Source organism: Macrobrachium rosenbergii, chromosome 40, assembly GCF_040412425.1.
Source record: "Macrobrachium rosenbergii isolate ZJJX-2024 chromosome 40, ASM4041242v1, whole genome shotgun sequence".
Taxonomy (NCBI): domain Eukaryota; kingdom Metazoa; phylum Arthropoda; class Malacostraca; order Decapoda; family Palaemonidae; genus Macrobrachium; species Macrobrachium rosenbergii.
In genome coordinates, this window is record NC_089780.1 from 20,896,961 (window position 1) to 20,920,165 (window position 23,205).

A 23,205-nucleotide genomic window follows, 5' to 3' on the forward strand; every position below is an offset into this window, starting at 1 on the left:
GTGAATTTATACAACCTCTGCCAGTTTGTTCCAGCCACTACACTTGTAAAAACAGCCTTAAGTGCCAATGTTTTGAGTCTCACTTTAGTATAAGGTCACAGCAAGATATACCGTGAAGACATGAATATCACCCAACCAGATGTAGCTTTGGTGAAGTTAAAGTATTACAAAACTTCCCATTGTCATTGTAAAAACAGTTTTTACCTTGTAAAGAAGGACGTCTGCAAAATCAGTAAGCAGCTCACGAAAGCTCTTGCTGATGGGAAGCTGGACCAGACAGATGCCTCTCACCTTGAACAAGAACAAGGCACTTACTGCAAGAATATCTGGGCCTTCTAGTGCTGCGAATTCTGCCCCACTCTGGGATGGCGACTGGGTATGTGTGGCCTTGGACTCAGACCAGACAATGCAGTGCCCTCCGCTTTCTGTCAGTTCAGAGTACTACAAACGCAAGTTAGGCCAAAGTCTTTTCAACATTGCTTGCCTCCCCCCCTCCTTATTGATGGCCCCTGCTAGTCTATGGCTGTGGGCTAATGCAACTGACTACTCAACAAACATAATAAGCCTGACAAGAATTTCTCAAATTTTGGTGAGTACAACTATTTTTTTTATATTATGTGTTTATGTTCATGCCATTTCTTTTGTTAATGATTATTTATATGCAGTAATCACCATTACTTTCACCATTAAACATTATGGACACGTTGGTTACTGTTCTTACTAGTATACTCCGTGTTTATTATTAATGTTTATTAATTATGTGGTAAAATATTAAAATACTGAATTTGTTTTAGGAATAATTGCATTAATCACCATTATTTCATCATTAATCATTATTCACAGGGATGTTAGGGTTATTGAAATGTTTATAGTTGTTATTGATGTTTTTTGTTGCTTATTATTGTTATTATGTGTGTTTAGTGTTGTTACTGAACTATTTGACTTTTTTTTTTTCAAATTTTGAATTAAAAAAAAAAAAAAGCTTGACGGAAGGGGGTTAGGAGCGATTTTTTTAATTACCATGCAGTGTTAGTAGATTTAACACGAAAAAAATCCAATTTTCTCCTGTAACATCTGTTCGGTATTTTATTCTTACAAAAGTAATTACGTGCTTGGCTCTGTGTTACATATATCCCAGACAAGAAGAGCCAGAAAAAAAAGATATGTAGACTAGGGAGGGGGAGGGGGGAGGGGGAATGGAGTGTTATACTTATTGTTTAATGACTCTCGGTTTGTAAAGGTCTTAATACCAAAGAAATTCTGCTGTGGTTCTGACCAAATATATAGAGATAAGGGTGATTATGTGGGAGATATAAGTTAGAGAGAGAGAGAGAGAGAGAGAGAGAGAGAGAGAGAGAGAGAGAGAGAGAGAGAGAGAGAGAGAGGGAGAGAGAGACCTTACAGACCTTACAGCTCGTCCGGGTTGCCCCAGGTCCCTCTGTGTGAGGCACCTCTGAGAGAGAGAGAGAGAGAGAGAGAGAGAGAGAGAGAGAGAGAGAGAGAGAGAGAGAGAGAGAGAGAGAGAGAGAGTTTTGATGAATTGAAAGCACCACTAACATGACCATCCTTCTCAACATAATACATAGTATCAAATATACCCCATCACTTTATCATCCAGTAAACTGGAATGCAAGTACATTCTGGAAGCAAGTAATTGCCAAAAAAAAAAACAAAAAAAAAACACTCCTTGAACAACAACAAAATCATCAGAACAGTCAGTCCATTTTTCCGCTCACGGCGAACCGGACATCAAAGGCAAGAAAGCTGTCATTTTGCAAACTTATTGACAAGAGGCGGACGGCGGAAAATAAACAACTGAACAGCGAGCAAAAGTATTAAGTCAACAGAGGGAGACGGGACTTGTTTGGATAAGGCGAGCTGAAAAGCGATCTCGTAGTGCGTAAGAGAGAGAGAGAGAGAGAGAGAGAGAGAGAGAGATATTGTTTGTTGTTTATAACATGCAAAAATGGACGTTTGGATAATGCAGGTTAAAAAGCGATCGTGCAGTGTACAAGATAATAGAGAGAGAGAGAGAGAGAGAGAGAGAGAGAGAGAGAGAGAGAGAGAGAGAGAGAGAGAGAGAGAGAGTTGTTTGTTGTTTATAACATGCAAAAATGGACGTTTGGATAATGCAAGTTAAAAAGCGATCGTGTAGTGTACAAGATAATAGAGAGAGAGAGAGAGAGAGAGAGAGAGAGAGAGAGAGAGAGAGAGAGAGAGCCAGTTATTTGTTGTTTTATACTCATGGAAAAATGGACGTTTGATACACGTGCGGCATTGAATGAAAAGTGTAGCGGGGGAAAGGGTTATTTAATAGCTATACAAATATGTCTTCGTGTATGCCCAAGGATTTGGCAGATGCTTCGATTTTGAAATAAGAAATGGCTGTCCGTTTTGTATGTTTTATATATGATTTAAAAAGTTATAAATTAGAAGCATCGTTTTCGTAGACAAGAACGCGTTTCCCCGAAAATAAAAGTTTCTGAGATAAGTAGAAATTGGATGCTTAGAAAAATGAAATCCCCTTTTTCGTGAAACAGAAAGGATTGACAATAGGAATGCTTTGCGACTTGAAGAGTTTCATTTGAAAATAAGAAATCATTTCATAGAATGGCATGGTCATTATTAGTGAGGTAAAGATTCTTCCGGAAAATTATTTGATAAAAATATCGGGGATTTTCTAGAACTGATACTTACGATGAAATAAATGAGTAACAAAATGTCCTTTTAAAAACAAAATGTTTTAGTGTATATTTGTCTCATAATGGGCGGCAGCGTGTCTTCACTTAAATATGAACTCTGAAAATTAATAAAATTAATAAAGATAATAGTTATAGTTGCAAGGGCCATTATGGCTTTAAACAGCAGAATAAACACACATCAACAGGTTATTGCTTCTTTTTGAATACCACCAAAAAAAAAACGAACTCAGTTGCGGTAATAAATTAAAAAATTAAATATATATTTTGAAAATGGGAAATCGGGTATAGCTTTACTATCTAAACATTAGTATCTCCTATTTGGATAACAATTGCTGATGGAACCAATCATGTCTTTTTAAAGCCATAGTTGTTAATGTCTGGCACATAGAAAAAGTATGATAAAGTGGTTGTTAATTTTCCTTTAATATTTAGAAGACTAATAAACTACACAAGAAACAGATGTTATGACTCTTAATAATTTACATACGAGATATAAAAAAAAATTTTAAAAGGATTCAACGTATCGTTTCTTCTTCTCGCGTGAACCTCATAAGACCAATAGAAATCAGAAGCATTAGAGCGATAATCAGATCCAGATGCATTCGGAGAAGAATAAAAAAAAACGCATTTGCGAAGAGAAAAAAAAATCCTACGGAACAATCAAAGAGGTTAATTGCATTCGCCTGTTGAAAGGGCCCAGGAAGCTCCTCTCTCCTCTCTCTTCCGCTCCTCTGTCTTCTCTCTTCGGTCTCCTCCTCTCTTCAAAGGTGTTTTTAACTTTTCCAATAAAAAGACAGACAGTATTTTTCCTACAACAATACGGGGCGTCCTTCTCTCCCGAGATCGATTTGCATAATAAAGGCAACGCCTTCGAAGGCTTTTGTGCAATCTGAGTGACTTCTCTTTCTTCTTTCTTCTTATTCTTCTTCCTCCTCTTCTTCTTCTTCTTCTTCTTTTTCTTCTTCTTCTTCTTCTTCTTCTCCTCCTCCTCATTCTTTTTCTTCTTCTTCTTGATAACTCCTGGATAGCCGCTTGGATAACGCACGCTTGGATAATGCCAGAATTATGCGCGCGTGCATTTCGCCTTTGAAGATGAGAAGCCGATTGGGCGCGCGAGCGCGCTCAAAAAAAGCATTAAAAAGAGTCACATGTTCTGCAAAAGTTTCCTGCGATAATATTTGCATAGCAGGAACTCTGGGGAGGTTGGGGGGTGGGGAGAGTAAGAGAGATCCTGGGTTGGGTGTGGGGGGGTAAGAATGGAGGAGGTAAGGGATGGGAAAGACATAATAAAAACAAAAAGATTAGAATAACAAACAACGTTGAAACCTCAATGCGATGAAGAACTACAACAGGATCTAAAATCTGGGAAGCTTAGGCGAAATGGTTTTTAATTTTTGACTCGTAAGAATTTAGGTCCTTGTTTTCCAGTGCGGTGTTGATGCAGGTGTAGGTTATTTTTGGCCACTGAGAGAGAGAGAGAGAGAGAGAGAGAGAGAGAGAGAGAGAGAGAGAGAGAGAGAGAGATACAGACAGACAGACAGACAGACAGACAGACATACAGACAGTCAGAGGGGTTTTAATGCGCCGATTTTTTTCCTCAAGGAATTGCCATTCCACACCTTCTTGCAAAACACGAGAATACTATACAAAAAATAAGGAATACCTTATGTTGGCAAAAATTAGCTCATATTCTAAAGTTCACCTGCTTTTTATGCTTCCAGACGAGGGCAAATGAGTTCATTATCCTGGAATAGGAATAGTATATTTAAGACATTAATGAAGAAAGTATATTTATAGGAAAGTATCTTCCATATCAGTAGTTTCACTCTCTCTCTCTCTCTCTCTCTCTCTCTCTCTCTCTCTCTCTCTCTCTCTCTCTCTCTCTCTCTCTTCCTCTAGTCAAGGTTCTCGTGTTATAAAATTATACCTTGACCCAGTTCTTGGCACAGAGAGAGAGAGAGAGAGAGAGAGAGAGAGAGAGAGAGAGAGAGAGAGAGAGAGAGAGAGATGGGGGGTAAAGGATGTTAAAGATTAAGGTTTAATAATGATAGTTTAGAAATCGATAACTGTCTCTCTAATATCTTTAAAATCCTTTATTTTTATCAACAAAAGACAACAAGATGGGTAAAGCTGACAAAATCACACCCATAATAGATTGACAATAAAGTATATCTTCTGAGAGATGACACTTTGCCTCACATATATGGGCAGGTTACAGAAATTAGGAAACACGGGGGAGAGAACCGAGTTCCTCATACGCAAGCATAAATTTCGTCAGTAAAAATATAGTGCTGACATAAATAAGACAGTGTATTAGTAGAACAGGACTAATAATATAAATAATAGAATGGAATACCAAACATATATGAAGATGATAAACCTTCTAATGAAGAGAGTTTACTTGCATATGTAATTCTACCAACCAGGGAGATAAGAAGAATCACGAGAGAGAGAGAGAGAGAGAGAGAGAGAGAGAGAGAGAGAGAGAGAGAGAGAGAGAGAGAGAGAGATTCTGCCCCGGAGTCCGATATGAATTCTAAGCCCCAACACTGAGATGAGGCATTTTTGTGTGGGCCAAGAAAAGTTCCTTAAATTCCCGTGTTGGCAACACCTGCTCCCCCCAGTGCGTGACTAGGTCTTCTCAGGAAAACTGGAGATCTTCTGAAGTGAACCGTAGTTTTGTGTGTGTGTGTGTGTGTGTGTGGGTGTGTGTGTGTTTTTTTTTCTTTTTACAAAAGCATTTGGGATCTGTTATGAATTCTTCAACTATTGTGCAGAAGAAGAAGGAGAAGAGAAGGAGGAGATTGAGGCTGGACTTGGAGAGAGAAAGGATTTCAGAATAAATAAATATGCTTTAAAAACTTATAATTCTTCTTCTTCTTCTTCTTCTTCTTCTTCTTCTTCTTCTGAAGAAGAAGAAGAAGAAGAAGAAGAAGAAGAAGAAGATGATGATAATGGCTGGACTTTTAGAGAGAAAGGATTTTAGAATAAAAAAAATATGTTTGTTTTAAAAACTTATAATTCCTCAGCTATTATGCAGAAGAAGAAGAAGAAGAAGAAGAAGAAGAAGAAGAAGAAGAAGAAGAAGAAGAAGAAGAAGAAGAAGAAGAAGAAGAAAAGATAAAGGCTGGACTTTTAGAGAGAAAGGATTTTAGAATAAAAAAAAATATGCTTTAAAAACTTATAATTCTTCAGCTATTCTGCAGAAGAAGAAGAAGAAGAAGAAGAAGAAGAAGAAGAAGAAGAAGAAGAAGAAGAAGAAGAAGATGATGATAAATGCTGGGCTTTTAGAGAGAAAGATTTTAGAATAAATAAGTGTTTAAAAAAAACTTTGAATTCTTCGTGTATTTGCTGGAGGAGGAGGAGGAGGAGGAGGAGGAGGAGGAGGAGGATTTTAGAATAAGTAAATATGCTTGAGAAAAACTTTGAATTCTTCAGCTATTCTACAGAAGAAGAAGAAGCAGAAGATGAATGCTGATCCCCGAGAGAAAAATAATTTCAGAATGAATAAATACACGAAAAAAAAACACACTTGTAATCATAACATCAACAATCAGAGGGAAACAAACAAACAGGAAAGAATGCAAAACAAAACAAAGGCTGTAGAAAACAAAGCTAATTTTATTCTCGAGAAGGATTTATCCAACAAAGGAATTAACAGTTCCGAGAATTCGAGCAGCACAGATCTGTTGGTCATATTTGCACGGGCCTGCTCAGTCTGGAGAGAAGAGAGTTAAAGACGAAATATTATGATACGCGCGTTTATAGATTTGGTTGAATTACTGATTAGATAAAGGCTACCACCGGATTAAAAACCTCATTTCGCTTAATTAAGATTGACGATTTAAGACAGAATATAACAGATATTGCTGAAATATTCGCAAACATCATTAAATTGTTTTTCATTAAAAATCTACGATTCTATCCATAAGTTGTAGCGTTGGCACAACTTAAAATCATAAAATTTTTAAATTTAAAATCTGAAATTTCAAATGTCAACATTTAACATTTCAGATTTAGTTTTTAGTTTTCTATAAAAGAAAAATATTGTGCCGGCTTTGTCTGTCCGTCCACACTTTTTTCTGTCCACCCTCAGATCTTAAAAACTGCTGAGGCTAGAGGGCTGCAAATTGACACGTTGATCATCCACCCTCCAACCATCAAACATACCAAATTGCAGCCCTCTAGCCTCAGTAGTTTTTATTTCATTTAAGGTTAAAGTTAGCCATAATCGTGCTTCTGGCAGCGATATAGGATAGGCCACCACCGGGCCGTGGTTAAAGTTTGATGGGTCGCGGCTCATACAGCATTATACTTTGACCACCGAAAGATAGATCCATTTTCGGTGGCCTTGCGTATACGCTGTACAGAAAACTTGATTGTGTCGAAGAATCTTCGGCGCATTATTTACTTGTTATCTTTTACCAGTGATACAATTTATTGACATAATTGTTGGTTTTTAATGAACAGCGGTAGATATTCCTATTAGAATAAAGGAGAAGAACTATTGGAAAATGAAATGAATATGGAACTTGGATGAATAGAGAATTAAGACAAGTGAAGAGTCAGAAAAACATGCTTACCCACAAATGATCAATGGAGCAGCCTCTTCATATTGGGTAGAAAAGTAAAAAAAAAAAATCTCCCAAAGCTTTTAAAGAAAGGGGAACGACACTTGTCAAAACCAGCTCAAAATGTACATCTGTACATTTAATTTTATCTTATATTTGTAATAATTACCCTAAAGATTAATAAAGAAGTGATCACCCAGACAGGTTGGAATTCAGAATCTGCTGACAAGTGTATCGAAAGAGAAATACCCCGTAAGGGTTGGGGAGGGTGGGGGGGGATAGTGCCATCAGTATGCCTCACGCGGTGCACTGTAGGCATTACTAAAGGTTCTTTGCAGCGTCCCTTCGGCCCCTAGCTGCAGCCCCTTTCATTTTTTTTACTGTACCTCCATTCATATTATATATCTTCCATCTTGCTGTCCACCCTCTCCTAACAATTATTTCATAATGCAACTGCTTTGAGGTCTTCTTCCTGTTACACCTGTGTAACCTTTTACTCTCAGTTTTTCTTTCAGCGCTGAATGACCTCATAGGACCCAACGTTTGGTCTTTGACCTTTACTCTATATTCCGTTCCTTAAAGATTAATAAAGATGTGATCATCCAGGCAGGTTGGAATTCAGAATCTGATGATAAGTGTCAAGAAAGAGAAATAACAAAATAGTGATGTATAGGCTTATGTGAAGAGGCTTAAATTGTCACGTTGGAACCTGACCTTTAAGAAGTCTGGTGTCTGAAACCATTGTCACATAATTTGTCTATATTTGTTACAGATTCTCATGATAAGAACAACCACGGAAATGTCAGCCTTCAGTAAAAAGGGTTGACAGAGAGAGAGAGAGAGAGAGAGAGAGAGAGAGAGAGAGAGAGAGAGAGAGAGAGAGAGAGAGAGATTTCCACTTAGTCTGAATGGAATCACTTATATCCAAGTCTTGTTTTATTTTTATTTTCATACTGCGTTTGAAGAAAAGTTCAACGTCCAGTAAAAAGGGTTTACCTTAGAGAGAGAGAGAAAGAGAGAGAGAGAGAGAGAGAGAGAGAGAGAGAGAGAGAGAGAGAGAAAGGAGATTATTTCCACTTAGCCCGAACGCAATCTCTTATGTCCACGTCTTGTTTTTTCTTTTAATCCTACGTTTTAAGGAGAGAGAGAGAGAGAGAGAGAGAGAGAGAGAGAGAGAGAGAGAGAGAGAGAGAGAGAGAGAGACCGTGTCTTCCCACTCTCCCCTAACGTTTTGTCGCCGCCCCCCCCCCCACTCCTCAAAGATCTTCAACATCTTTCACAAAAGCCCATAAAATTCTATTTGTCCTGGAGGCGTCCTCTGTAAGCACTTCAGCAAACGGGGTCGGGAGGTGGGTCCTAGACTGCCCAGGGGAGGGTGGGAGGTAGGGAGGTTGGAGTAGTATATGATTTCAATTTTCCGCCTGAATCGTAGGGCCTTGAATGTTCTTTCACGGAGGAAAGTGCGTCTCTCTCACACCTCTTATGACAAGTGTCTTTGAGAATTGTCGTCCAGGTTTTGTGTATTGTGGAATAGAGAAAAACAAGAGTTTATCTTTCGAGACTTGGAGACGAGAGGCTAAACATGTCAAGTGTTGAAATGTTTAGCTCAAAGCCTCTTTGGCTGTGCAGAAATTAAGAGAAGCGTATGAATTTGACTTTGAATTCACTATGATAAAGAAACTAAAGACATGTTTTAATGTACATATGCTTTTGCAGTTTTTCTTAACCTTTTTCAGTGTATGCACTCTTTCAATTCACCAGTTGGTTCTCGCACCCCCTGAAATGCTGAAATAATAATAATAATAATAATAATAATAATAATAATAATAATAATAATAATAATAATAATAATAATAATAATATTATTATTATTATTATTATTATTATTATTATTATTATTATTATTATTATTATTATTCTTTTTATTTAATTTTTATTTTTTGGAGAAAAAAATAACATACGTATATAAAAATATATTTTGCTTTAATTATTCATAGCGCCACCATAGATATAGTTGGAAAATGACTACGCAACTTTGCTAGCTGTGAACCTATAAATTATTTAGAATCATAGGCCTGTTTAGTAGTGCAAAATTAAGACAGGCATATTAGCCTGAGGCTGGATTTCTTATGATAAATATAACAAAGAGCAGAAGTTCAAGAATTGTTTTGAATGGGGACGAAATTGATTATGATATAAAACAAGTAAAAAATGCGCCACAGTTTCTTCGAAGCAATCGAGTTTTCTGTACAGCCGCTATAGCGTATAATCAATGCCACCGAAAATAGATCTATCTTTCGGTGGTCTCGGTATAATGCTGTATGAGTCGCGGCCCATGAAACTTTAACCACGGCCCGGTGGTGGCCTATCTTATGTCGTTGCCAGAAGCACGATTATGGTTAACTTTAACCTTAAATGAAAAAAAAACAGAGGCTAGAGGGCTGCAATTTGGTATGTTTGATGATTGGAGGGTGGATGATCAACCTACTAATTCGCAGCCCCGTAGCCTCAGTAGTTTTTAAGATCTGGGGGCGGACAGAACAAGCGGGGACGGACAGACAAAGCCGGCACAATAGTTGCTTTTTTTGGAAAACTAAAAATTGATTTTCTGAAGTTTAAGCTGTCAAGCTATGTACTGGGGCATTTTCGTCCAGTCATCGCGTCAGTGACATTTACGTATAAATGAATAAGCAAACCTAACTTGCTTGTATGATAACCACCAAACGAAAATTGAAAGTAATACAGAAGGATGCTTGTTTTATAAGTAACAGAGTTAAATTTCGTAGATATGGCAAAAAGAATTCAAATCCAGTAGAATTTGAATAAGAAAGGGACACCTAGGCTATATAAATTTATGTATCTTTACTTAAATGCTTTCGTTGTTTATATTTCAGTTACAGTACCATGTTAATAATACGAGTTACTTGCTTCACTTTTCATACTCTCATTTATAATTAACTATTCAAAACTCTTAATTGATTGTATTCTAGTACACAGGCAACTGTACCATAAGCAGAGTTGTTCCTTACGACAAAATAGTTATGCGAATGTCCAAAATATAACGAACACCGGTGATCAGCTTTCGGAAATGGATCTGTTGGCGAAATTTGATCGTAGTCTGCAACATTTCCAGTTGCCTCAGTTTTAATATTCATGAGGACCTGTAAATTAATTGATAAAGTGTAAAAAGTGATTTATGGAAATACAAAATCCCACGGGGCAATTAAAAAAAAATCCGAATTTTAAAAATAAGTTGTTCTGATTTTTGTCATTACTCAGTTTTATTTATTTCCTTTTTTGTGGAGATGGAAACTTGAGTATATGTATTTAATGTATGCGCGTGTTCTAGTGTGGAAGCATGTGCCTTTTTGCATATTTATTTTTTAAAATTTCATTATTCAGTCATCATTTAGTCCCAGTGATTAGCGTGTGGCATAGACCTGGTATTAATTTCATTTTAATGCATCGGGCCAGCCCTATGAGAGCTGTTAATCAGTTCAGTGGTGTGGTGGAACTATTTTAATAATAATAATAATAATAATAATAATAATAATAATAATAATAATAATAATAATAATAATAATAATAATAATAATAATAATAATAATATCCTTGATAAGAGCTGAATGGTGCAAATATAAAACAACGTCCTCTGCAGAATCAATAATAAACAAGTAAAAAATGCGCCGAAGTTTCTACGGCGCAGTCGAGTTTTCTGCCCATGAAACTTTAACCACGGCCCGATCGTGGCCTGTCCTATAACGTTGTCAGAAGCACGATTATGGCTAATTCTAACCTTAAATAAAAAAAAAAAACTACTGAGATTAGAGGGCTGCAATTTGGTATATTTGATGATTGGAGGATGGATGGTCAACATACTAATTTGCAGCCCTCTAGCCTCAGTAACTTTTAAGATCTGAGGGCGGACAGAAAATTGCGGACGGACAGACAAAGCCGTCACAATAGTTTTCTTTAACAGAAAACTAAAACGATAAAACTATGCAGATGAAACAGTCAATTATATAAAAAAAAAAAGAGATATAAAAAAGTACAAACAAAAATTCGAGACAAACATTCGTCTCAAGAAGGTCCTCAGAGATCTCCTCAAAAAAAGAAAAAAAGAATAAAGCTGTTTCAACTTTTTCAATAAAGAGAGAAAAAAAATATGTTCATCCTGCAACAATACAGATAGTCTGATCCCTTGGGAAACTCACCGGCAGCGATTAACATAATAAAAGCAACGGGAAGGCTTCTTGGATAACGCGCGCGCGCGCGCTGATGAAGTCGGAATTATACATGAGTGCTTCCTCTCTCTCTCTCTCTCGACGTGGGGAGAGCTTGCTTGAGCACCATGAGTCGGTTGTGACGCAAAAAGTTGCATGCAATATTTGCATACCAAATCCGATTGAGAGAGAGAGAGAGAGAGAGAGAGAGAGAGAGAGAGAGAGAGAGAGAGAGACGGGACAATAGGTAAGAGAGTGAGCGATGTTAGGGTCGTGCTGTAGCATATAAAAATTAAAAATAAGGATTGAGAGAGAGAGAGAGAGAGAGAGAGAGAGAGAGAGAGAGAGAGAGAGAGAGAGAGAGACGGGCCAATAGGTAGGAGAGTAAGCGATGTTAGGGTCGTGCTATAGCATATAAAAATTAAAAATAAGGATTGAGAGAGAGAGAGAGAGAGAGAGAGAGAGAGAGAGAGAGAGAGAGAGAGAGAGAGAGAGAGAGACGGGCCAATAGGTAGGAGAGTGAGCGATGTTAGGGTCATGCTATAACATATAAAAATTAAAAATAAGGATTGAGAGAGAGAGAGAGAGAGAGAGAGAGAGAGAGAGAGAGAGAGAGAGAGAGAGAGAGAGAGAGAGAGAGAGAAATGGTGTGTATTAGAGTAAGTGATGGTACGGTCGTGTTTTAATAACAAATAGGAATAAAAATTAAGGAGAGAGAGAGAGAGAGAGAGAGAGAGAGAAATGGGCGGTGATAGGTAGGAGAGTAAGTGATGATACGGTCGTGTTATATTAACAAATAGGAACAAAAATTAAGGAGAGAGAGAGAGAGAGAGAGAGAGAGAGAGAGAGAGAGAGAGAGAGAGAGAGAGAGAGAGAGAGGTAGGGCCGTGTTATGATAACAAATAAGAATAGTAAATAAGGAATAAACAGGTTATTGTTTATATGTAAAACCATATGGGCTTAAAGCTCTTGGCTTTCTAAGTCTTATGCATTAAGAGTTTAGTTTATAGGGTAAATTGTCGTTAATATACTCAGTTAGGCTATAAGGAACGTTTCAGGAATTGGGTTGTCAATGTAGTATTGATGCTGGTAATGATGTTATGTGGTCTCAAAAATCAAGTAAATAATAGATAAATCAATTGAAATATAAGAATGGGACGGTTATAGAATGCTATGCTGGTTTTTTTTTTTTTTTTTTGCAAGTATCAATCCTCATGTTAGATTGCCTTACGGGTGAGCGTGAGTGTGGGTGTGGGAATGAATTTTGTGAATGAGCATCTAATATCCATGAATCATTTTCTCTAACAAACGCCTAAAACTGATCTCATTCACTCATAAAACAAGTAAAAAAAGGTGCCGAAGTTTCTTCGGCGCAATCGAGTTTTCTGTACAGCCGCTACAGCGTATAATCAAGGCCACCGAAAATAGATCTGTCTTTCGGTGGTCTCGTTATAATGTTGTGTGAGCCGCGGCTCATGAAACTTTAACCACGGGCCCGGTGGTGGCCTTTCCTATATCGTTGCCAGAAGCACGATTATGGTTAACTTTAACCTTAAATAAAATAAAAACTACTGAGGCTAGAGGGCTGCAATTTGGTATCTTTGGTGATTAGAAGGTGGATGATCAATGTACCAATTTGCAGCCCTCTACGCTCTGTAGTTTTCAAGATCTGAGGGCGGACAGAAAAAAGTGCGGACGGACAGACGAAGCCGGCAGAAGAGTTTTCTTTTCAGAAAACTAAAACTAAACTAACTCCTACAACACTTAAACCAACCGGTGTTCATCAGACCTTGAAGAAAACTTAAAACGAAATATGTAAAGACGCGAAAAAACATCAAAGAGTCTTCTGAAAGATATCAGATTGGATTGCGTCCTTAGCCTTCGACGAAGGGATCCGTTTGCGAGGCAAATTCCCAAATCCCCGAGACCGACAATCGTGGAAAAAACGAACGCACCCATTCGGCGCCTTCCATTCGCAGGAAGGCCTGGGGCAAAAGCGGTGAGAAATGCGGATGCATTGTGATTGGTGGTGACATGTCACATGTCGCGTCTATGATTTAAATACGTTGATTTATTAGGTGGATGTGTTTAGATGTTACGTAACGCTGATGCGTGTATATTTACACATACTGGATAAATGTTATCTAGCAAATAAACAAAACTTGCTGTAAAGAAAACTAATATAAATAAATAGATAGCAAAACTTTTCTAACAAACAAACAAACACAGAAGATAAGAGAGAGAACGCGTTAATGTATCTTTGAATGGGAGAAGAAGGAACAGAAAGCCTCGTACATGAAGCATCTAGTGTCTAATGGAGAGATGAATAGATGGCTGTACCATTACCCCCTTCCTACCCCATCCCTCCCCCCAGTCTTAACACCCACGTTCTAACACCCATTACCCTCTCATTAACACAGCCCATTCTCCCCAAAAGCCCTTCGCCCTCCCGCAAGTCTTAACACCCATTAACCCCCCTCCCCCCTACCATTCTCCCGAAAGGCCCCCATTCCCGGATAATTCTCTCGGCCTCGGAAAGCGTAAAACATGGCTCAACTGCGCTGTGCTATCTGCTCTGTTATCTGCTTTGTTATCTCCTTGTTATCTTCCCCGTTCCAACAATGGCTGAAATCGGATCACTGGTTCGTTCAGGCGAAGTTCCTGATGGAGATGTTAGCGTTGGTGTGTTTTGAGGTTTTTAGGAAATAAAAACTCGCGGTTAGGATGTGTTTGGATTCAAGTGCAAGATGGACGTTTTGGCTGTGATGTGGTAAAAATTAATGATGTATCTGTCAAGCTGAAGTGAATATGTACTATATTGTGGTTTATTGGGGATGGGATTATGTATGTAATCAACGGATAGGTTTGCTGAAAGCAAATGGGTGTTACAGACTAATACACGCATAAACAAAGCCACTCCAACATCTTCTAAAAACATAACAGACACCTCACACGTCTCGAACTGTCGACCTAACCGCTCAGTTCTCCTCGCTGCTGGGAGAAAGGGAGCTGGGGATTTGGTACGAGACATGTACACATTCGCTAGCGGGGTCTAAGCGATGTCAGGCAGGGCAGCCGATCGAGGCTACGGTCTACCCCAATACCATATCAAAGTCCTTCAAAAAAGAAGGCATCGTGCTTATCCCATATGAAAATGGGAAAAAGCACGTTAAAACGAAGAAGATTTGGGATGGTGGAAGGCTGCAGGAGTTGATGAGGGTATGGCTCTGGAAAGCTTATCCTAAGTTACTTGGCTGTGAATTATATTTATATATATATATATATATATATATATATATATATATATATATATATATATACTGTATATACATATATATATAATGTGTGTGTATGTATATATGTATATTCATATATATATATATATATATATATATATATATATATATATAGATATATATATATATATATATATATATATATATATATATATATATATATATATATATATATATATATATTATACATATGTACACACACACACACACACACACACACACACACACACATATATATATATATATATATATATATATATATATATATATATGAATATACATATATATGCATATATACATACTCACACATTATATATATATATATATATATATATATATATATATATATATATATATATATGTGTGTGTGTGTGTGTGTGTGTGTGTGTGTGTGTGTGTGTGTGCACTGAGTGTGTGTAATGCTGAGTTGGACATAGATTTTGTTTTTTTGACATTTTGACCTATTGATGAAGTCATGCATCCTATGAACTGTGTTGAGAGAAGCTTATTCAACTCTTTCTGAATAGCCGATATAGTTTATATTTACCTGCGTAAAAAAAATAGTTTCCATTCAAAATTTAAGTATAATTTTTCGACAGAATTTGATGCACAAGAATTATCAAAAAAATGCAACGACACCATTTATGAATATAGTACACTCTCTCTCTCTCTCTCTCTCTCTCTCTCTCTCTCTCTCTCTCTCTCTCTCTCTCTCTCTCCATCAATGAAACCTCTGGTAGAGATAAACTGCCCCAAGATGGAACCCTCCCGAACGCCCCTTTTAGTAAAGCATAAATTATTCCGGAGTCCTTGGCTAATTGCTTCCTGAATTATGGCTGTTTTTCGTGTTCCCTCGAAATCCTTCTAGGTCCTCCCCTCTGATCCTTCCTGGGACAACAAAAAAGGATCCTATATCTCAAGGGATGCTATATCTCACTCCTATTAACCATTGCTAGCTGGGAGTTTCGCATTTTTTTATTTTGTGTGATTCATTTGTTCCCCTTCTCCTGCGAAGTACGAGTTGTTAGGGGGACCTCTGTTTATGGGGAATAGTCATAATTGCAGGAAAGACTTGTTGGAGGTTATGTGGGATCGTTGGTAGTAGGAGGTATTAACTTTTTTTAAAGGAGAATATTTGGTACTTTTACATGAAGCTAATATTCTTTTCAGTCATTGAATTTCTGAGAGATTATATTGTTTTATTTCTTGTATTTATCTGCGCGATATTTACATACCCTTTTTTCGTCAAGTTTTTAACTAGATGCACGACACATTTACCTATGTTAATTCATTTATTTCCGTGATTTCAGGCTGATTTTTACATGCCCTTTTTTCGTCAAGTTATATACTTGATATATGTCATGTTTTCCCATGTCAGTTCGTCTATTTCAAATCCAAAACGTTTTCCCTTGTGAACTGGACTTTATCTCACGTGATAATTAGTGACACCATTCGTCTGCTTAAAAGGCCTCACAAAAATCTTCCATTCACTCTTATGTTTCATCACTAATGAACACCATTCGAATGGACTAAGTAATGAATATCCAAAATTGCAGTAAACATTAGTAAAGACTCCTGAGAACTCGACTGGCTTTTCATGGGAAATTCGAGAAACTCATAAATTCTATACAATGATAATTATTAAGAATAATACATATAACTCATTTGCCGAGGCGAATAATAGTATTGTTTACTATACTTAGAAGTCATCTTTTATTGCCTTAACAATATCATGAGATATTTCTTTTATGTAATATAATATGAAATAAGAAATTCAAAATTCAGTTGATATTAAGTCCTTAAAATTAAAAGGGAAATAAGTTACTATAAAAAAATTATAAAGAATTTTAGACATTTCAGTCACAATTCACCCTTATGAAATTACACAAGAAACTTGAAATCGATTTTCAATAAAGCTTACGTAACCTTTTTTTTTTTTTACAAAAACATTCTTCGGTAAATAGCATCCAAGGGTGGGTGGATAGTGGGTGGGGGAGATGAGGGGGAGTAGGACTTACCTAGCGGGGAGAATGTTGAAATGTTGACCCCCCCCCCCAAAAGGTAATATAGGAATTTTCCCAAGTTATTGGAGAAGCTTCTGTCAAACGTCAATATCGGAAGAAGAATGGAAAAGCTCTGGAATTCCTGTCTCTCCATCGACGGATGGCGGGGGGGGGGGGGAACTTGTAGTGTTGTGCCTCTCCCCCCTCCCCTTCCAGGTTCCTGGAACGACTTAGTTGGGACGACTTACTTAGAAAGACTTAGTAAGTGCCGTGCCGTTACTAGGACGACCTGTGATATGGAATGAAGTGGCTCCTTGCGTAAGAAGTCAGAGGGTTTGTGGCAAAGGTCGACGATAATATACTGTATATACATTTATGTACATATATGCATACACATATATATATGTGTGTAGATATATATATATATATATATATATATATATATATATATATATATATATATATATATATATATATATATATATATATATATACAGTATACACACACACACACATATATATATATATATATATATATATATATATATATATATATATATATATATATATATATATATACTGGGCTAATTGCCTCCTAATCCTTGTCTTCTGTAGGCCTATCTCCCTCACGTTCCCTCTGCGTAGGAACTGAAGGATACTACTGCTTAGGATATATATTGCCTCCCTAAAAGTGATGAATTGTATTTCTTTCCTGAGGTGTACAAGACGTGAGGGAACTAGGTTATGGAACATAATCATAGTTAGGAGAATAAGTAAGTTTTAGGTCAGAAAGGCGACTTGGTTAAAAATTTCTTGTTTTGGTGCATGAGAGATATTTATATAGAAATTAACTATGTGAATTATGTAGGTTTGATTGTTTCTACTGATGCAAGAATTATGTAGGTTTGATTGTTTTGGTGCATGGGGATGCTTAGACATTAATCAATAAAATGTAACTATAGGAATTATGTAGATTTGATTGTTTCTACCGATTCAAGTATCTAAGCCCAAACATTGGCCACCACCCCTTAAAAATAAAGGGGGTCGGGGGTCGGAAGACAATCCATATGCTTTCATTTCACAACCTAAATTTATTTTTCAAAATGAATATGTGACATTGCTGTGGCAATACTTAACAGAATATTTGATAACATTTTGCTCTTATAAATCTCTCTCTCTCTCTCTCTCTCTCTCTCTCTCTCTCTCTCTAACCAAGTAAAACATGAATTCCTGATCCTACAGAACTTTGGGCAACAGTTTGCTTGTTTGAATCTCTCTCTCTCTCTCTCTCTCTCTCTCTCTCTCTCTCTCTCTCTCTCTCTCTCTCTCTCTCTCCTTATCAAAAGTACGACATGAATTTCTGATCCACAAGAGCATTTGATAACATTTAGGTTATTTAACTCTCTCTCTCTCTCTCTCTCTCTCTCTCTCTCTCTCTCTCTCTCTCTCTCTCTCTCTCTCTCTCTCTCTCTCTCTACCCATATCAAAAGTGCAAGTCGAATTCCTGATCCCATCCCAGTGTCTGTTTACTACTAAATTTTTCCTAGAGAAATAAAACTCTCTAAAAAAAAAGTGACTCTTGTCCAGCGCTTTATTGTCGAAATGAACTCGAGTTTCTTTATATTCCCGTTAGAGTGAGAATTCCCGTCGCACCGGAAGTAGGATTTGGTAGATAACAAAGAGAGAAAGTGGATTGATAGTCTTTCATGTACCATGAGACAAAGTGATGTGAATATGTAAATGAATATGCGTGTTTCTTTATTACAACAATGTGAGGTAGCGTAGGTGGAAAAGTGAGTATCTTGTTTATTCAGTGTCAAGCAAGAGAGAGAGAGAGAGAGAGAGAGAGAGAGAGAGAGAGAGAGAGAGAAGCCGGAGGGGAAGATCATTTTGCGAGAGAAAAGTTTTTTTCTTTTTTAAACATATGTTCATGATAAATGTACATAAAACGTCATTGGTATTGTTGTAAATTTATCAAATATTCATAGCAAGAAAATGGAAGAATTTGAAGCAAAACAAAAAAGTCGAGAACTAAACAGAAAGAAAAGGGTAAAATCTAAAAAAGATAGATGTTTAATTCTTGTTCGATACTAGATTCGAAAAAGCTTAATGACATCTCCGAATTGAAGCATCAATTATTTATTTAAGGATAAACATTTATATTTCACGTAATTTCACCCAATGAAAGATTAAGAAACAATCAGTCAATCAGCACTGACCTTTCAAACACCGCAAAAAGATCCCAGAAAACTCTTTGCATCCAAATGGGTGTTTAACATTTTCTTTCGTCTCAAAATGTTTGTCAGTCATTTTTTAACCTGTCATCCTTTTAATTTTTCTTATTTTGTTTTTATTTTATTTCTACTTAGGACATTTGTTGTTATGTAACGGGAGAAAAGACAATGCCGTAAGAGTTATGTAATGCATTATTTTTTTAAATTTTATTTTTCGTTTATGTTTTTTAGTCCAGGGTACAAATCTCTGTACAAATGTTACCTAAAGCCTTTCGTGTTTATTTGCATATAATACACAGATTTTATTGTGATTTTGTATACTTTTCAGTGGCTGTAAAGATTCTCCTCATTTATTATGCAACAAAGTTAAAATACTTAGTTAACTCATATCTGAATATTTTTTTTATTAATTCATTTGACTGAGGAATTTTTTTCATTCTAAGATATATAATCATTAAGCTCTTTGCTCATTTTCGATTGGGTGTTATATATGTAATCGGAGTAATTCATGTTTTTATTTCAACATTTTCTGGTTTTGAGCGAATTTCACTAAGAAAGTAAAATATGCTTTAGAATCTGTTATCTTCGCATAATACCAGCATAATATCAGCATTGAAAAACCTATGCTATGAAGTGGTTAAAAACAAAGTAAGCATATTTATACTAACCGTAATAATGTCCTTGTTAGTTATAGCGACATTTTTGTAATAAGTTTGTTTCTCAGGATGTATAGGATAATTATTTTATAAAAAAAAATTAATGCTAGTACACACACACACACACACACACACACACATATATATATATATATATATATATATATATATATATATATATATATATATATATATATATATATATATACGTATATATATATAAATATACATGTATTATATATTATATTATATATATATATATATATATATATATATATATATATATATATATATATATATATATATATATGCATATATATGTGTATGTGTGCAATCATTCATTATACCAGCAACGTGTTATCATTCATTTTTCTCGTTCATAAAATAATAATCATTAAATATATATGTATACACATATATACACACACACACACACACACACACACACACACACACACACACATATATATATATATATATATATATATATATATATATATATATATATATATATATATATATATATATATATATATATATATATATTGGGTGAAAGAGAGAGAGAGAGAGAGAGAGAGAGAGAGAGAGAGAGAGAGAAATACCCCTTCATAACGGATTCACTTTCCTCTGGGAATAACTTATACACAAAGGGAATTATGGATGATATATGTATGTGTGCCACGGCCAGGGTTCCACCCAGCCTTATTTTGGTCTGGTACAGAGGTGACAATGACTTATTCATTCAGTCATAAGTCAGTGTCAGCTTCGAAGCAAAACCAAAAGGCATCGGTTCCAAAATGGGCCAGGCCAGATGTTGGTGCTGGGTTTATGCAAATCATAATGTGGTTTTTGTGGCTCTCTCTCTCTCTCTCTCTCTCTCTCTCTCTCTCTCTCTCTCTCTCTCTCTCTCTCTCTCTCTCTGTCTCTCTCTCTGTTAGGACAGTACATTTCTAATTTAGGTATGCCATGGCGTACAAGAACTATATTGTATACTGTCTAGCACTAGAGCTGCTGTTTATGTTTATCATTATTTTTATAATGAGTAAGACTTATAAATATGTATGAGAAACGTATCAGCATGTTGTCGTCGAGTTACAAACACACGTGTGTTTGTGTGTTTATGTGTATGAGTGCCTACTTATGTGTGTGCGTATGTGTGTGTTAATATGTACGCAGAGGACAGCTGCACGTTTGGCACCTCTCCTAGAGCCCAGATAAACAGGAAGTCTTTCGAAAGGGATTAAGAAGCATCAGTCCTGAGAACTAAAAGGAACTGGAGGAAACCAACCGTTATATTCTCAGTAATGAGGGTTTTTAAGGATGACATTCTGCGGGGAGGATCCTTAATACACTTCTTTAAATACAGGATAAATCCTACTGTGTCCTTTACTAAATGTTTCCTTAATTGGTGTTGTCTGTTTCGAGGACTCGTTTCCTTTTCCTGCTTCTTCTTCTTCTTCTTCTTCTTCTTCTTCTTCTTCTTCTTCTTCTTCTTCTTCTTCTTCTTCTTCTTCTTCTTCTATCTTTCTTAGAATGAATTGTGGAATTCTATAAAACGCGAGAGTTGGTCATTGGATGCGTCCCAAAATGCCGTCCTTAGTAAGACTGGTTTTAATCTTATTCCAAACAGATTCCAAGACGTGATGGGCCTTCGTTTTCCAATACGTTCGTAGTCATGGGAACTGCCTGTTTATATATATATATATATATATATATATATATATATATATATATATATATATATATATATATATATATATATATATATATATATATACTGTATATATGTGTGTTTGTGTGTATGTGCGTACATACATTTTATATATAAATATATATATATATATATATATATATATATATATATATATATATATATATATATATATATATATATACACACATACATACATACATACATACATACATACATACATACATAGAAATAATCAACACACAATCACGTGTGGAACAGAAATAAATTTCCGACACATCAGGATCGAACACAGGTCTTTCAATTGAAAGGCAAGGGCGCTGCCCACTAGGCCATACAAGTCATAAAAGAAGTTGGAACCTGAGTGCCACTGCACACAAGGAATTCCTGGGCAAGGTAACTGCTTGCATACCAGCGTGTTTTCCCCAACTTCCCGACTCAGCAATGACCCAATTGACAGCATTTCATTCGAATTATCCCTTTTGAGTCAAAGGCACTGCACTCATGGGATAATTCGAATGAAATGCTGTCGATTGGGTCATTGCTGAATCGGGAAGTTGGGGAAAATACGGTGATATGCAAGCAGTTAGCTTGCCCAGGTAATTCCTTGTGTGCAGTGGCGCTCAGGTTCCAACTTCTTTTATGACTTGTATGGCCTAGTGAGCAAGCGCCCTTACCTTTCAATTGAAAGACCTGGGTTCGATCCTAATGTGAGTCAGAAATTTACATACATACATACATACATACACACATATATATATGTATGTATATATATATATATATATATATATATATATATATATATATATATATATATATATATCCATGGCGAAATCGATCGTCATATTTGCCTGGTTTTCTGACAATCATCATCGTCCATTTTGTCACATCAGCTGACAATTATGACGGTGTACCTTCTATCTCAATTTCCTGTAGAGCGTTTGTCATCCTTTCCCTTCATGTAGGAATGTCAATCAGTATCACGTGACTGTCAGTCCGTTACATTGACAGCAATCCTCCAGTATAAATGAATATAAAGCATTAAGCCCATTTGTAGCACAGGATAGCATTATAACCGTTAGAGGATTATTTAGTCGTAAATAAACATATAACGAAATATATAATTATTTGCCTGGTAAGATAATAATTATTAAAAGGCTTTGTTCAAATCATCAGTAATTTTTATATTCATTTTTCTGCATCTTAATTCAGCTTAATCTCTTCTGAGGTGCAGAGAGAGAGAGAGAGAGAGAGAGAGAGAGAGAGAGAGAGGGAGAGAGAGAGAGAGAGAGCATGCAACTGTATATCATCCTGAATGGCGAAAAAAAATTCTTGGTAATATTGATTTGCAAAACCATTGCTGATTTTCAATCGCGATGAAATTCTTTTTAGTCAAGGAAATGTAAAGGAAAATTGTATAGCGAAATTTACCGAAGATCCTCTAAATTCTCAATAAATTCACTACAATACAACCGATCAGCGAGTACTGCAATAGGAGGAATGCAACCGGAAATGCATTTCGTGAAAAATAAGAGAGAAAAAAGAAAATTAATGTCTTTACCTGCCAAGGATGAAATATATAAAAAAAAAACCATTCAAAATGTTTCATAAGAAATTATACATGCTCTAAAGGATATATCTATAATACTGGAAACCATTAATGATAACTTGAAGTTTTAAAAATCCTGATATTAGGAAATAATCCATGCTTTACATTAATGATAATTAGAAGCTTTCAGAAGGTTTCATAATAATAATTACATTACGTGATAACATATGCTTTAAACGATATTTGTAACACTGGAAAAC

The 23,205-nt window shown here is 36.1% G+C and overlaps 1 protein-coding gene across 1 annotated transcript in view; it reads left to right on the forward strand.

The window, feature by feature from the left end:
• The first annotated feature begins 280 nt into the window (after nt 1–280).
• Nucleotides 281–23,205, forward strand: part of LOC136826337 (probable serine/threonine-protein kinase mps1) — a 32,404-nt gene continuing 9,479 nt past the window's right edge. The window contains exons 1-2 of the mRNA XM_067083591.1: nt 281–453; nt 5,732–5,828. Of these exons, the coding sequence (XP_066939692.1) occupies nt 281–453; nt 5,732–5,828 (270 nt within the window). The remainder of the gene's footprint in view (nt 454–5,731; nt 5,829–23,205) is intronic.